The following is a 16,243-nucleotide window of genomic DNA, read 5'->3' as shown; positions in this document are numbered from 1 at the left end:
TTAAGTTGTTGTTCTTCATTTTGAAATCGACAAAATGTTTGAACCATTTTAATGATGGTATGTAGAATGTAACACGTCATTATTGGAAGACGCGGACCGGTATTGAAGCATAATGACTTCATAGTTGCTATGTTTACGGTAGAGCGATCATAGCGAATAGATTTTCTAGATTTTAAATTTTAGAGTTTGCAACTTACATTATTAAAAGTCAGTAATGTCACAAACAAAACAGATCTTTAAGATAAGTTTTTTTTAAGATAACTTTTAAACAGAGACACCACTTTACTTTTATGATAAAAGGAGATAAAATACAAAAATACATACTTCTAGCCAACGTTTGTAGTTGATCAGAAGTGAGGTGATTTTTCATGCCAAATAAAGTGTATTAAAAGGTAAGATAAAAAAATTACGTAGAAGCAGTTCAATTATCAATCAAATAAGGACTTCCGAATTAAAATGCCTCTACACATTTAGATGCGTTCCAATAAAATTATTTCTTTAGATTATATATGTCAATACAGTTTACACTTACATATGTAGGTACTTGTCATATATTGTAACATTAAATAAATAAATAAATAGTCGTTAATCTGGTAAATACGTATTTATTGTGCATCTGAAATGCATTTCCATATTTACTTTCATGTTTATCAAAATTAATGCAAACTGAAATCATTGGTATAATAATTGTGTGCAAAACGATTTCAAACTAATTGTAGTGCGATAAATAACTGTAATTAAATAAAATTAATTATTCACAATTTGTTCAATTTATATATTATTTACTTTATAAGTTGTAAATTACATAAACCAAATTGATAATCAGAAATAACACGGCAATAAAGTTACATTTCCATAAGCGTTTGCCTCGACAGGGCCTTTGCCCTTTGACACTACGAATCCAAAAAAATACGTGGGCGGCCATCTTGGAATGTGTAAACAGTGATTAAGTTAAAAAATATGTCTCCTGGAAGCAACTAAGCGGTACATAAATAACGTCTTAATGCTATAGTCGGTGGCAACAGGCCTCACCGGATTGTAATAGCGGATTGCCACAGACTAGTTTCAATTAAACATAGAACTGGAGAGCGCGGATGTCGATGTTTAGCGCGAACACTGTTGACATCGTCATGATGCATATTCAAATCAAGGTATAATTACGTTTTACATAAAATAACTCTAGTGAAATCTATAGAGTTGTAACAACCACAGATAATAGTGATATGTCTCTAATTTTATCTTTTCATGTAAGTCGATATCGAGACATGATTTTGCAAATTTACGTCAGTAGGCAAGTCGTTATTAGTCCACGAAATACCAAACATATATTTTCTGTTCGGTGGATCCCAACCTATAGAAGCGTTTACTTTATCTAAATGAATTTTAACTTTTTTATTTCTTACATATCGCTAGCTAGCTGTCGCCCACGACTCCTTTCGCGCGGAATTAAAAAAATACACGTAAGTAGCCTATGTGTTCTTCCAGACGATGTTCTATATCTATGCCAAATTTCATCAAGATCAGTTGAGCCGATCCGGAGATACCTTCAAACAAACATCCATCCATCTATCAAAACATTCGCATTTATAATATTAGCAAGATTTGATATTTCTTATCGTGCTATTCAGTTCGCTAAATGAGCATTCCACGGCTCAACGGTCTTCTTAAACAGTATTAGTCAATGATGAAATATCAACTCTTATACTGTTTCAAACCATAAAGAGTTCGTTTGAAATTCCGTTTCAACGATAGCGCGTCAATCGGCGCCAGGATGTGGCGCAGTCGAGTGCCACTCAGCAGTAACAATCGCTACCACAGCAAGCAGCGCAACAACTCTGTAATGACAAATCATAGATTGTGCAATCATTACAACAACTTACATACAAATCTATCAATTCAACCGGTAATGCGAATATGGAAAATAAATAATTTATTTATTTTGACACTCTTTTTAATTACACCAGAACTGAATTACAATAGTACAACAGAAGACTGGCGTGAAATAAAGTATTGTTTATGGCCAGACCATTACGTTACAGCTTCATCTCTTTTTACCCTACCTTTGTATAATCAAAATACCGACAAACCATTTGTAGCCATTGTAACCATTGCATTCGATGACACGATATCTTAGTCTCAAAAAAGTTCTCCCAACAAAAAGATCTTTTATCGGTCAATAACACGTAGTTCGTGCGTTTTTATAGGTTAAAGATTATCGATTAGTAAAGGGTAAAATGTTATCGTGCAAAGCAATGAAAAGTTACAATTGGTTTAGTGTTTGTCGGTTAGATACAAACATTATTGTCTCCATAATAAAACTATTGTCATGTGTTGCATAAAGATGTCACTATCGTAAGAATTTTATCACACACTAGCAGTATTCCGTGACTTCGTCAGCGCAGGATAAAAAAGTAGCTTACAATATGCCCATGTACATCACCTACCTTCGAGATTAGATAGAGCTACCCTAGAGATTACTCGTAACAAACGCGGCCATATGGACAGACATACATACAGAGAAACATAAATTTTAAAAATTGGTTTTTCGTTATCAAGACCGCATACATCATGTATGAAATATGATTTTTTTTCGCTATTACATACAGATACTCTAAATTTATTATTATATATAGATACTTACTAAATTTATATCTTACGTTTTATAAATATGTTTAGACTAGCTGTCGTCCGCGCGGAATTAAAAAGAAACTTAATTAGTAGCCTAAGTGTTCTTCCAGACTATATTCTACATCTTTGTCAAATTGCATTAAGATCCATTGGGCCTTTGTGAAGATACCTTTAAACAAACATCAATCTAAACATTCGCATTTATAATATTAGTAAGATTTACGGAAACATCAGGAAATGTGAATATACAATATATATATATATGTACCCAATTCGCTTAAACCAAAAAAACCTCATCTATCTGCATTGTATGAAATTTCATATAATTTACGATAAATGTATAAAAATAGTACAACTTGTACCTGTTACTTTAATTTGTAAGTATACAAAGTATAAATCTTTGTTTTAAATAATTTGTAACTACTGTTTATCGGATATCAGTCAAATCAAGATGGTTCGTGAAATTTTTAGATACAATTTGAATGACGCAAATTCGTATCTGATCGCGGCTGTTGATATTATGTAGTCCATAGAATGCTTATCACCATTTGTCTTTGGTTTTTTACGAGTATTTATAAAAATTATAGATAACACGATAACAATAAAAATATAGCCCATCTTCAATGAGTTATTATATTTATTTATTTATTTGTACAAATAAATGAATACTTTTATATTTTTGTACATTGTGAAAATTTTTACATAAATAAATAACTCACTGAAGATTCGATACATTTTTATTGTTATCATATTATCTATATATTTTTTTAAATATTCATAAAAAATGAAACACAAATGGTACTTTTTTAAAGTAATGATCCATTGACATCTTTGCCTCCCAAGTAATCTAAAGGACATGTTACATTGCTAAATTTCATAAATTTAAGTTCAGTTTTTTAGTAGTATCAAACCAAATTTGACTGTATCCAAATCCAGTAATATTGTATCGCATTTTCCCCATGCTTACTGAATAAAAAAAAACACTTTTTCAATGAGTGATTTACTCAGAATTTACCCTTATTTAATCCTGAAAGATAAAAATATTGTTGATATAATAATTATTACCCCTTTCTCCGTCTTCTCTACTAAAGAATACATCCGGTACATAATTTATAAATTAAACTTTAATTTACATAAACCGAAATGTAATTAATGATGATATGTAATAAAATTTATAACGCGGCGTGCTTTCACTTCGATAAAAGTCGTAGCAAACATCTATTACATCCTCGGAGCGATAGCAGGAGATCCTGCACAGGTGCGGCAATCACGGTCAGGAATGCAGCAGGTGAGGCAGGAACAAGCTCTGCCTTAGAACGTTCAAATCACTTCTAACCGCAGGACTATGAACGACCATAGACTTATGAAGTTTGCGAATGACCATCAGTTATTTTTTTTAGAAACATGTTTTGTCTTTTATTTCAGTGAAGTTTGTATTTTTTTTTTTGTATAAACTCAATGTTGGAAGACAATATGTAATTTAAGCCGTAAATCAACTTTGGTGCTACAGAACATACCAGTAAAGTATGAATGCGTACTGCCAATATAAAATATGAATACGCCTAAGAAAAGATAAGATTGTGTGAAAGATAGCAGATATTGAAAAAATAACAAATGAATAATAGATGTAAAATTGAGTAGGCAAAAACGTTATACATCGACCCCAGTTTAAATAAAATTGTTTATTGACATGTTGATGACCTGTTGAGAATCAAACTATGATTCTTACATTTTTCTTCATTTATTTTTTATTTTTATTGCATCAATATGTATTTATTTTCAAATAAAAAGCGAGTCTGAAATCGATCAACGAATGGATAAAAAAGTGAAAGTTTAAATGTAACGTTTCTGAAGGACACATTGCGAAGTTATTGACTTGACATTGCTAAGTTGGTAACTTAGGATGCTTGTCATTAAAAACTAGCTGACGCCCGCAATTTTCTTTCTCTCATGGTCAGCTATGCATTAACAAAAATAAATATGTTGACACATATTACTGTCTCGGTTATTTTCAAAGAGAATGAAATGACAATATCATAGTCACAGTAGTCAAAACCTACATTAGGTAAGATTAAAGCTGAAAGAAAAATGAAAACGGTCACAATTACTAATTAATTATATTATAATTCTAGTCAAACAAGGACATCCGGCCCGATGAGAGAGGCGCTGCAATCGCGGTTAGTTTTGTAAGAAAATATGTGAAACATACTTGGCCATATAAAATGGTATAAAAGAAAAAAAAATATGACAGCTACAGTACGAAAAAGACCGTGTGACACTTTTTTGATATTGACAAGAGGACGCTAGTGAGCTATTATAATTTAGTTTATCTTATGCTCACCGGGTCAGATATCTTTGTCGGTCTTTATGTACTGCCTAATATAACTAACATGCTGTCACTAAGTGAAATGGAATGTTTATAAACTAGTTCAATATGTTATGATGATTGTGTAAAGGATCGATAATGCCATCCCTGATAAGACATATGTAGCACTTCACAATATACAAAGGACTGTGAAGAAATGAAAAAAGTATTTCACAATAAACATATTATAAATAAACAAACCTTTTGTAATTGATCACGATTGTATTTAAACTGTGTTTGTGTTAAACAAACCTTTGGTTTATCAAAGAGAACGTTAAAGAAGATTATTTATTAGGTAAGTGTAACATTAAAGCATTGCAAATAATGCAGACACTCATATATTTAAATGATCATAACAATTTAAAATAAATGACATCCTAAATGCAATGTAATAATCTGCCTTCTGTTCTACAGCCGCGAGCGCATAAATAATAGTTTCTGCCTATGAATAAAATAAATTTACTGTGCGTGTCTATGGTATGCTATAGTCTATGTTGTTCAGTGTAATTCTAGACGGCTACGTATATGGTATGGTAAGTAAGACGATTAAAAAGTACCGCGACAGGTGGCCGGCTGTTAGAAAAGCGTTAGGCTTAGCGAACAGGCTTCTCTTGCCTCGCTCTAGGATTTGTATTGAATTAGAAACCATTTGTACGCGTTCAGAAATAATGGATAATAACTATTATATTGAGTTTAAGATGTTTAAGTTTACTAAGTAGTACTATCGACACCTATAATATCTTTTTTAATTACTGTTATATTATTTTCTATGTATATTGAGTTGCTCCGAAGGTTTACATGTCAATGAACTTTGTAATGATTTTGATGACCTTTGGTTTGCGTTTTATTCGATCCAGCGTTAATTTATAATTGAACCCAATAGGTAAATTGTTCGTTTCTTGTTAAAGTTATCATTTGTGATCACATAATTAAACTAATGCACTAAAGAACACCGCTTTAGTCTCCTTTTGAACACGCCCTAAATCGTATTATGGACTTTGGACCCAATTTTTTTTAAATACATCCATATTAATATCCTTATTCGACCATTTGTTTGAGATACGAATATTTCTTTTTATATTATCTGTTTAAATCTACTTCATCTCACCGATTTATTCAACACTATTCATAATGAAATTATTTAATTACATTAAATTTCTAAAGCTTCCTACAAGTACACATTAAAATGTCCATCAACTAGATAGGGTCCTTTACTTAAAAATCTCTTCACAGCATCACAAAATACTACAGCGATATAAAATACCATCACTAATTTTCGTTGACAAAAAAATGGACTTTTCTAATGTTATAAACATGCCCAAATACATTCTTAATTTAAAATCACAATGTGCATTCCGTTGGATGGTGTATTTAACACAACAAACGTATACAAATTCCCTATCTCGAAACATTCGGTGGTACAAAGCGTTCTTGGCCCGTTAGTTGCATGTCAATAGATAAATGTACTTATACGTGGGCGCCTCGCACCTGCCAGCCTCTAATGATCACGGAATGGACTCTCTAACACGATTCTAATAGGAAACGCGCGGTGCACACCACCTGCCCACCTTCTCCAATCACGGAACGTCTCTAATACAACACCTACAGTTTAAATGAAGCTCCATTGTTCAACTGTCACTAACGAATTTATTATTAAACCTTGTACCAACTTACGTTACAATGTAACGAAGAAAAAATATACCTAAGAAGAAATAATTGATGTTTTTTAAGTTACTTTCTCAGTAGAAAATATTGTCTATTAACAATTTGATTTGAATTAAGTCTTAAGTAATTTATTTTATGAAAGATGTTGGCGGAGATAATTATGGAGAGATATTTTTTAACAATAGTTAAATAAAACCAATTATATGTAGGTACGCATAAAGTTAGTTAGGAATAAAAGTCAATAAGCCTAATAAACTTATGTGTAAGCTGTTCTAACGATACTAATCATTACAAACGAGTACAACAAAGAAAAAGTGAAACATTTTGGAAACATCTACTTGTAATGCAACGATACTGAGACTTTTTGTTAAATGTCCGTGAACTGGTGCAGGCGTCTGTTGCGGCATTATATTTCTACACCGGCTGAAAAATCTATCAACTAACTAATATAAATTAGACAATTTACAAGCTAAGATCAGTCACAGCCGGACTTCCGATTGTAAACAACAAAGGAAGTCAACTCGCAAAATGAGGGGTTTGCTGGTGTTAGGAGTATTCTGCCTCGTGGCGGCTTGCTATGCTGAGCAAGCCGAGTCTGACATGGCCGTGGCCGAGACTAAGGGTCACCACCACGAGGAGGGTGGTGGTCATCATCACCATGCGCATCATCACCACGAGCACGGCGGCAAAGGTGGCAAAGGCCACCACGGTCATCACCACCATCATAAAGGAGATGCCGGTCACTACGGTAAACACCACCACGGCGGACACCATCACGAACACGGTGGCGGCCACAAGAAGCACTGGGATGAACACGACCACCACGGCGAGCACCACGAGCACGGACACCACCACAAGGGCGGCAAACACGGTCACCATGAACACCACGATAAGGGCGAGCACATTGACGGCTACCACAAGAAGTACCACAAGGACCACTTCCACAAGGACCACCACTTCCATGACGGACACCACGACGAAGGCAAACACCATAAGCATGGCCACCATCACGGCCACCACGAAGATCATGGCGGTCACCACAAGAAGGGTGGTCACCATCACTCCGGACATCACGAGGGTCACCATGGCAAACATGGACATCACGATAAGCATCATTACGATGAAGATCATCATGAGCATAAGGGCCATCACGGACATGAAAGTCATGGACACCATCATAAAGGTCATGGCAAGAAAGGTGGTCATGAGGACCATAAGCACTGGGGATTCCACCATGGTAAACATTAATTATCATAATTTTATACATTAAAACCTTTCACAATCATATATATGTAATGGGCTACCCCATCAGAGGTGAAGGTAATTTCTGTCGTCTGAAGCAATTTTTAGCAAAACAAACGGGACATGCATGAAAATTGGTAAGCATCATTGCATTTGTGGTGAAACCAAGAATGTTTTCTTATGCTACAATTATATGTCCTTCTCAAAGAAGACCGCTCGAATATTGTAATTAAAATTTTATAAATTTTACATTGTGACTAAATGTAAAAATTGTTTTGTTATAGATTTTTTACTGTTTTTATATAAAATATACGACTGTTAAAATGTTGTGTTACATGTCGAATTTCTTTTATCACATAGGCATAATCAATTTTTGTCGTATCCATCACAAATCTCGTGTTTCTATTACATTTTTTATGCATTAAAATCATAGCATTTGACATATTAGGAACGCAAGCAAGATGTTAAATGAGCTTGGTTTTCAAAGCAGGAAATCCTTTAATGGCATTGCAAAAACTGATGCAAAATGATCGCAATACGTCCGACGTGGTCGACAGCTGTTCCTATTACATGTAGAAAACCCACCGAACACCTGCCCTTGTCAGGAAAATGACAATTTTCTCAGTGCCGAGAAATCGCACAGCGCAAGCCTGCGGCGTAGATCGGAAGAAATATAACTCAAGGGTGACTGACGCGTTAATACCTACGTGAATATCAGTGTAACGAGGAAAGATTTATAGCTTATGATCGATACACTGTAAAACTAAGTAATATACCAATTTCTTTGAAAGTAATTTGAAATATAGGACTTAAGACTAGATCTAGTTGACGATAATATCAGAAATATGTAGTTGTTATTTTATCTTCGTTTTGTCTAATATAGCTCGAGCTTTCCTATAACTAGTTATTATTGATAGCGGTGATTTTTATGTGATCATTTGGTGAGCCGCTCACCTCATCTATCAGATCAACACATGTTCATCTTACTACTTAAAAAATAGTTTATAGCAATATAAAAATAATTACATGAAGAAATGAAGTTGAAACATCGATAAAAGCGTTAAATTGTATGAAGTCAAAGCTCGCGGCTTCAATTACCATGGGGTATGCAAGTTGCATACATTAAAATAATACGATAGCGGCGCAACGTGAGATATTAAATGCCGCAGGCGCTACGTGACCACTAACAATGAAAGTTGGAGAGATTGATACAGATCGACGCTCGATTACAAAATGCGGAGGAGTGACACGCGTGGCGCCGCGGGGCGTAACTAGTTGAATTATAAATTACAAAGTAAAGTACCGTAGTTTGTACGCGTGGGATTACAATGAAGAAATTGTTAAATGGTATCCATAATTAAAGCCTCATAGCCAAGGGCTATAAGTTCTGTAGTGTTACAACACGGATGCTTTGCCATCCTTAAAGAAAGTAGGTAGGAAATGACGCGTTAAGTCTATTGGGTTCAATCTTTATTTGAAAGCCACTTAATAATATAATAGAATACTAGGAGCACATCTCTTGACGACTGATTACCCCACTCATAAACTAAGAGCAATTATGAGTAGGGTAATCAGAACTAGGCCAATACTATGTTACGCGCAAAACTTAGAGTTTTCGCGTTCCGGGACAATAAATCTAACAATAATCCGTCAGATTAATAGGAGATGTCAAAAACACATTATAGGTGCAAGTGTTTGCAGGTGTTCCTTGTAAGTGGCCAATAAACTTTCGTGTACGTTCCATATTTATTTTAGTTTTAAACTTTTAAACGACCACCGTGTACACGGGATGTTCAATATTTATTGACATCGTTTTGTAAAAAGAAATTGTTGCAATAGATATAAAGAAAACCTTCAATTAAAAACGTATCTGCGTTTTTGATAGCAAAAAGTTTTTATTTACTACATTATTCACATTTACATTATAAAATTAAAGAAAAAAATTACATACCTGATAACAAAAAGAAACAACATAAAACGTTTTTACTTTGACTAAAAAACAAATAATAAAATTAACAATATTTATAAAATGTCTAAAATTAATACATTTAAATCTGTCATTTTGACAAGGAAAGAAAATCAGTAAAAAGAGGACCTCTTTTCTTTACATAGGTATTTTTATTTTTAGTACTATGGAAGTATATACTGTATAAAATATATAGATACATCATATACGTCCGTAATTGTCTAAGTTTATTGACACGCGGTAAATCGATTTATTAATAGTGCTGGATAACTGCCAATTATTTCTGTCGATTCATTGACGAGGTCAACTTGCGTCAAATCACGTGGAGGTAACTAATTTCACTAATAATAAATGGCCGTGACCGCTTTGTTTACAAAACTAACGATAAAACATTATTTAAAACATTTTATACGTTAAGAGGCTAAAAAAACAGTAAGCAGATAATTAATAGGTTTTTATTTTTCAATTAAAAAAACAAAAGAATAAAGGAACATGCTATATATGAGAAGAAGTCAGGGGCCACCTGTGCACACTTTGTGATTCCCACAACGCCTCCGCGTCAATATTGACACAGATTAAATCAATTCCATGGATGCTCGCTATCTCACGTTACAGACCTGTCCGAGGAGGAAGCACACCGTTAACGCGCCTACGCACAGATTATCAAAGAACAAACAAAAAAAAAAATAAGGCACAGGTGTCCATTATGTCATTCTTACCTCTGTACTAAAAAAAGCTTTTTTAACGGACTTCAAAAGTAAGGTTCACAAGACGGTCGTCGATTCATCTGTATGTCTTTTTTAAATAAATTAAACAACATAAACAATGAACTTATTCATCACCCATTAGTCTCCACGAACATGTTTGAAGCTTAGACAATGGTCACGCGCAATATTAACCATAGTACACCATTTTCCCTATCACTTTACTACCTACGAAATACTAATCTGGAAAAGTTCGCTTGTAACTTTTGGCCAGGTCCTGTTTTTTAAAACTCTGATTAAATTAAACATAATTCGTTGAAGTAGTGCGAAAATAAATTTTATGCCATAGGTAATTACTGATATGCTTTGTCGTATACAGATAGCGTTTTATACGCTTTAAACTATAAAAAAATATTGTTTACGTAAATAGTAAAATAGATGATATTGATAATACTTTATAGCCCCAATTTTTATTGCTATTTGCGCTTAAAGAATATTACGATTCATAAAACAATAAAAAAATTACTAATAGTAGGTTAAAAATATAGATTTCAATTATTTTTCTTTATTTTCCTTATTGAAACGAAAATGATTAATTACATCTTACTAATATTATATATGCGAATATTTAGATGTATGAGATGAATAACAGATCTTGATGATATTTGGCACAGATGTAGAACATAGTCTGGAGGAACACATAGGCTACTTATTAAGTTTTTTAATGAAATGTTTGATATAGCTCATGAAAGCATCATGATCATAAAGAAGACTAGCGTGTGTACTAAGGAAATTACCATTAATCCGATGGTGTTTTATTTCTTCTCTCGTACGTGCTCGTGTACTCTAAAATTCCGTTATTTTCCAGTATTGGATGCGTTTTAATACAAAAAGTTTATTTTACATTTAGATTATTTGATATACAGGATACGACAAATCGGAATAATGACATTGCGTTTTAGTAAAAAAAAAATATGTTTCTTAAATTTCGATAATGTTATAGTACAGGGTAAGGTATTTATTTTTTGTAACGTAGCAGATTAGTTATAAATAAAATTAATGTTCATCTGTGATTTCAGCAAATTACATTATCGAAACAATCTTAATTAAGCTTTGTAACTAAACCGTATAAGTATGAACGTCAATAATCTTAAGCAGAAGAACAAATATATATGTGTATATTTGTTCTGATTGGTTTCAATAAACTCCCCAAAGAGTCTCGAGGCACGAGCAGGCAAACATTCAGTGAAAGGACGAACTGAATAGTCAGGGTATTATCGTGATTAGGTTATCCGTATGCTATACGCCATATTTACAAAATCTAATAACTACGATCTAACGGATTGTGTGTATTAAGAAAAGTAACCTAGTACCTCATTAATAAATAAAATACCTGTAATCTTGTCCACAAATTTACATGTAAATGTTTTGTGAATGATAAACATTCTGAACATGTAAAAACAAACTCATTCCTAGCCTAGAGCGCATAATAAAAATTGGCGAAAATTGGCACCGTTTACTAAAACATCTTTAGATCGTAAGATTTTAAAGGAACGCCCAACTAACAAGAAGAGATCGTTTAGTGGACAGCTGCGGATAGATCCGTTTTTTTACGAATCCGCATGGACATCTCTAATGGCATGTTGTGAAATCAATGGCGCTAAATTACAGATCGGAACAGAGTTAGTCTTTGTCGGAATCCTTTTAAATGGCCGGCTCGTCCACATTGTGTTTAGAGGTTATTCTTTTGGCCATGTTAATTATTTCTAAAACAATCTATATTTTATGTATTTGTTTTGTTCTAAACTCATTTATATCTTATTCATAGGGTTGTCACGCTAATGGTACAGATAAAATAAATTAAAAAATGTCCAAGCATTTCTCCTTTTCGATAAATGAATAAATTAATTTTAAACACGGCAAACCTAACACACCAAATGTATATTCTCTGATTGATTAATTTAACCACTACTATATTGCTAGGCCAAGGTCATTTTCAATAACCGTGGCACAGATAAACCTGTCGATCCGCAAGTTTTTTGTCGCGCTAAAAAAATTAGTTCCGAACATAGTGGTTCAAAGTTTACTTAGCCGTTCCACTGTTGATAACTGGACACAAAAATATAATTCCAATAGAAATTACAATAATCATTACATACAAATGTTTGGCGATGGATTCATCGCCTGTCAATTATTTGTTATGTTCTAAATTTGAAAATAATTACATGTTCAGAATCACAGTGTCGTAATTGGCTTCATTTTATCCCATTTAAACATTCGGTCGTGAAATCTTTTTTATGGCGGGAATTGACTGACACGATGAGATCGCAACTTTAAAGCAGGTGTAGGATGTTTTCTTAATTAGATTTCTGCGAAAAGCATTAGAACCTTAGAACGTTTTTTTACCCAACAAAACTTTTCAAATTGCCTTTTGATGTAGGTGGTCATTTATTTCTAGTTTGCAGCTTGACCGTTGGATTTTAAAACAGAACTTGTTATCGTTTTATACAATTAACATAATGTGACACTTTAGGACATGTAAGCCTCGACATTCCAATATTTTCAAAACACATTCACCATGAGTTCATTGAATGCGCATATTGTTATTTACTCTTTTTCGTAGTGCTTTTGTAGTAACTAATAAACTACTGCACTTTGCCTAAATATATAATAAGGATAATAACAGGAATAAAAGTATAATAAAAATAATTTTACGTAACGTTTTAATAAACAGTAATAAAGTTATCAAGAAAAAAATTAGTAAACTTTGATATCGGAATAATAATAAATAAAATTGTAATTATATTAATAAACTATAAAATGTATTAATAGGTTAATCTATCTGTCACATTCATCTGGAACAGGGGTGTATTTTAATCCCGTGTCGTTTAATGTAGTCACCACCCATGCGTCTTTCGGTACCTTGCCTGATTGCAGAAGATGGACCGCGGCGGCCACGTTAGCGCCACTTGTGTACCCCACAAACAATCCTTCTTTCTCACCGATTAGCTTTTTATACTTTATGACCTCTTCGTCTGTGACGCTAACTGTACCGTCCATATAATCAAATTTGAATAGATTCGGTACACACCCGTAACCAGATCCTTGGAGTAAATGCAATGGTTTTGTGACCTCTTTTCCTTTGATAGGCTCCGAGCCGGCCGGTTCAACAACAAAAGATAGTAAATTTGGATTCTTTTCCTTTAAATATTTTGATGTGCCCATGAACGTACCGGCCGTGCCTACGGTCGCGACGAAAACATCCACGTGGTGGCCTGTTTGCCGCCAAATTTCCGGGCCCGTTGTCTTGTAATGTGCCTCCGCGTTTGCTTCATTATTGAACTGATTTACATAGTAAGCTCCCAGCTCATCGACAAGCCGCATGCCTTCCGCTTCGGCTTGCTTGACATCAGCTAAAGTAACGTTACCGTATGTGCCTTCCACTTGAGGAACCCTGATACATTTAGCGCCTAGGGCTTCCATATGTATCGCCCGTTGAGCACTGTTACCTTTGGACATGGTAAGTGTAAGGCGATGACCGAGCACAGCGCAGACTACCGCGAGACCGCAGCCTTGGTTGCCAGAAGTCACTTCTACGACAGGTCCGCCTGGTTTCAGTTCTCCACTCTCAAGCGCATTCTGTATCATGTATAATGATGAGCGGCATTTAATTGACGCGCCTGGATTCATGAACTCGCATTTCGCCAGAATACGGCCCGGCCCCGAGTACAATCTGTCAAGGGCGACGATCGGAGTTTCGCCGATGAGGTCTAAGGCTGATGCTTTGATTTCGTTTGAGACACCGTTTTCACTGATCACTCCATTGACACCGTTAACAGCTGCCATCGTATGTAAATTTTATTATACTTTTTAAATAGTAAATTGCTCGGACGTAGCTCAAATCAAACTGATACTTGATTACACACGTGTTTCTTTAAATCATTGCGGGCCACGAAGGTCGACGAGACTGCACACGGTTCGGTGGAGTCGTAATCACTCTCGGGTGCACAATAAGCTGAAGCAAGGCTGATCCAATTTTATGCGGAGTGTACAATGGATATGTTTTATGACTCCGATAAGAATACTGGCGATTACATCGAGACAAAACGATTTGTTAATTTAAATATTAAAAAAAATCGCGTCGTCATTACGTTCGTGTGCGACATGACCGACTTATGGTCGCTGTGTCAAGCGCCGCTAATTATATTCCGCGTCTCATTTCTATTATCTGACTAAAGCCAAATATACATGTCAACAAATTACATTATGTTTGCGCCAACTGGCAAAACACACAAAAAGTACAAATGGCCGGCCACCCTTCGACAGCGGGGCGATTATGTCACAAGTGGCAATTCGGAGATGTTTGACATTCTGCTATTTTGATTCACACGTTCATGTACATTGAAATAGCTAAATTATGTTTTATTACAACTTATATATGGTTTATTTTTATTCATATCGGTATCAAAATGTAAAGTCTTATAAACCTAAATGATAATAAACTCTCTGTAGTTGAATTAGGGTTCGATTTGTAAGAATTGGACACATAGATCTGTATCTAGTAGCCTTGTTAATGTGCGTTGAAGACCCACCAGATGTCAATACGAAGCTGGTCCATTGTTAACAAATATGGGTACAATTGTGCACAATGCTTTACATTATTGTATTTAGCGACGGTGAAGAGGCTGAATGAGCCAAATGTTCCCATTTCATAATTGGGTTGTCTAATAGTGAACAGGTCCAATATGGTGTTTAAAATATGATGTTAGCATACAAATTTCAACTATATGCCATTTTTGCCTCTTTCAAACTATAACAAACTAGCTGTCGCACGCGACTACGTCCGCGCGGAGTTAAAAAAAATAAACGTAATAAGTAGCCTATATGTTCTTCCAGACTATGTTCTACATTTTTATCAAATTTCATCAAGGTCCGTTGAACCGTTCGGGAGATACCTTCAAACAAACATCCATCCATCTAAACTTTCGCGTTTATAATATTAGTAAGATATTTGTATATACACACACTACTTATACTTTTTATATATAATAAGTCGGCAGGCGGAAACCTGAATTCGTCGAAATCGCTAAGGTACCTCTGTCCATAGACATAATGCATAGATGTAATTGCAGATGCGTTGCCTACCTTTAATCGACGGAGGAGGGGACGTACAGAAGGAGCATCTTTGTACATCCACCATGAATTTTTACCTCGTAACATCTTTCTACACATAGCTCTTAGTAAAGAAAAAAAAATTACCCCCTATAAGTGTATGAAGAACAATTATATCGAGGTTCCTAGGTCTAGTGGACTTACGTGTGGTATCAACCATTCAATAGCAAGCTGTTCTCACTCATCTAATCTAGTCAAAACAAGCAACGCTTTATCTACTAATGTCAAGTTGTCAATCATTCTGTTATCAACTACCTAACCTAAAGAACATACAATTACGTAAATTTAATTTTACAAAAGTTTACAATCCAATATAGTTGATAGTACCAATTTATGTTTTTCCATACAGAGTTTTCAAATTATTATTAACTAGATGTCGCCCGTGACTCTGTCCGCGCGGAATTAAAAAACATAATATGTAGTCTATGTGTCCTTCCAGACTATGTTCTAGTAGTAGTATGATATAAACAATGATAAAATGAAGTGGCTAAATAAACAATA

At 34.4% G+C, this 16,243-nt stretch overlaps 2 protein-coding genes across 2 annotated transcripts; one reads left to right on the top strand and one right to left on the bottom strand.

The window, feature by feature from the left end:
• The first annotated feature begins 7,124 nt into the window (after nt 1-7,124).
• LOC106713698 (histidine-rich glycoprotein-like) lies at nt 7,125-7,961 on the top strand. The gene has a single exon (XM_014506543.2). It carries the CDS (start codon nt 7,187-7,189, stop codon nt 7,904-7,906), a length of 720 nt encoding a protein of 239 aa, XP_014362029.2. The 5' UTR covers nt 7,125-7,186; the 3' UTR covers nt 7,907-7,961.
• A 5,387-nt stretch (nt 7,962-13,348) lies between these two features.
• Nucleotides 13,349-14,721, bottom strand: LOC106713822 (cysteine synthase). The gene has a single exon (XM_014506698.2). It carries the CDS (start codon nt 14,414-14,416, stop codon nt 13,409-13,411), a length of 1,008 nt encoding a protein of 335 aa, XP_014362184.2. The 5' UTR covers nt 14,417-14,721; the 3' UTR covers nt 13,349-13,408.
• Nucleotides 14,722-16,243: the final 1,522 nt, after the last annotated feature.

This window comes from Papilio machaon, chromosome 12, assembly GCF_912999745.1.
Source record: "Papilio machaon chromosome 12, ilPapMach1.1, whole genome shotgun sequence".
Taxonomy (NCBI): Eukaryota; Metazoa; Arthropoda; class Insecta; order Lepidoptera; family Papilionidae; genus Papilio; species Papilio machaon.
This window is presented reverse-complemented; position numbering and strand designations above follow the sequence as displayed.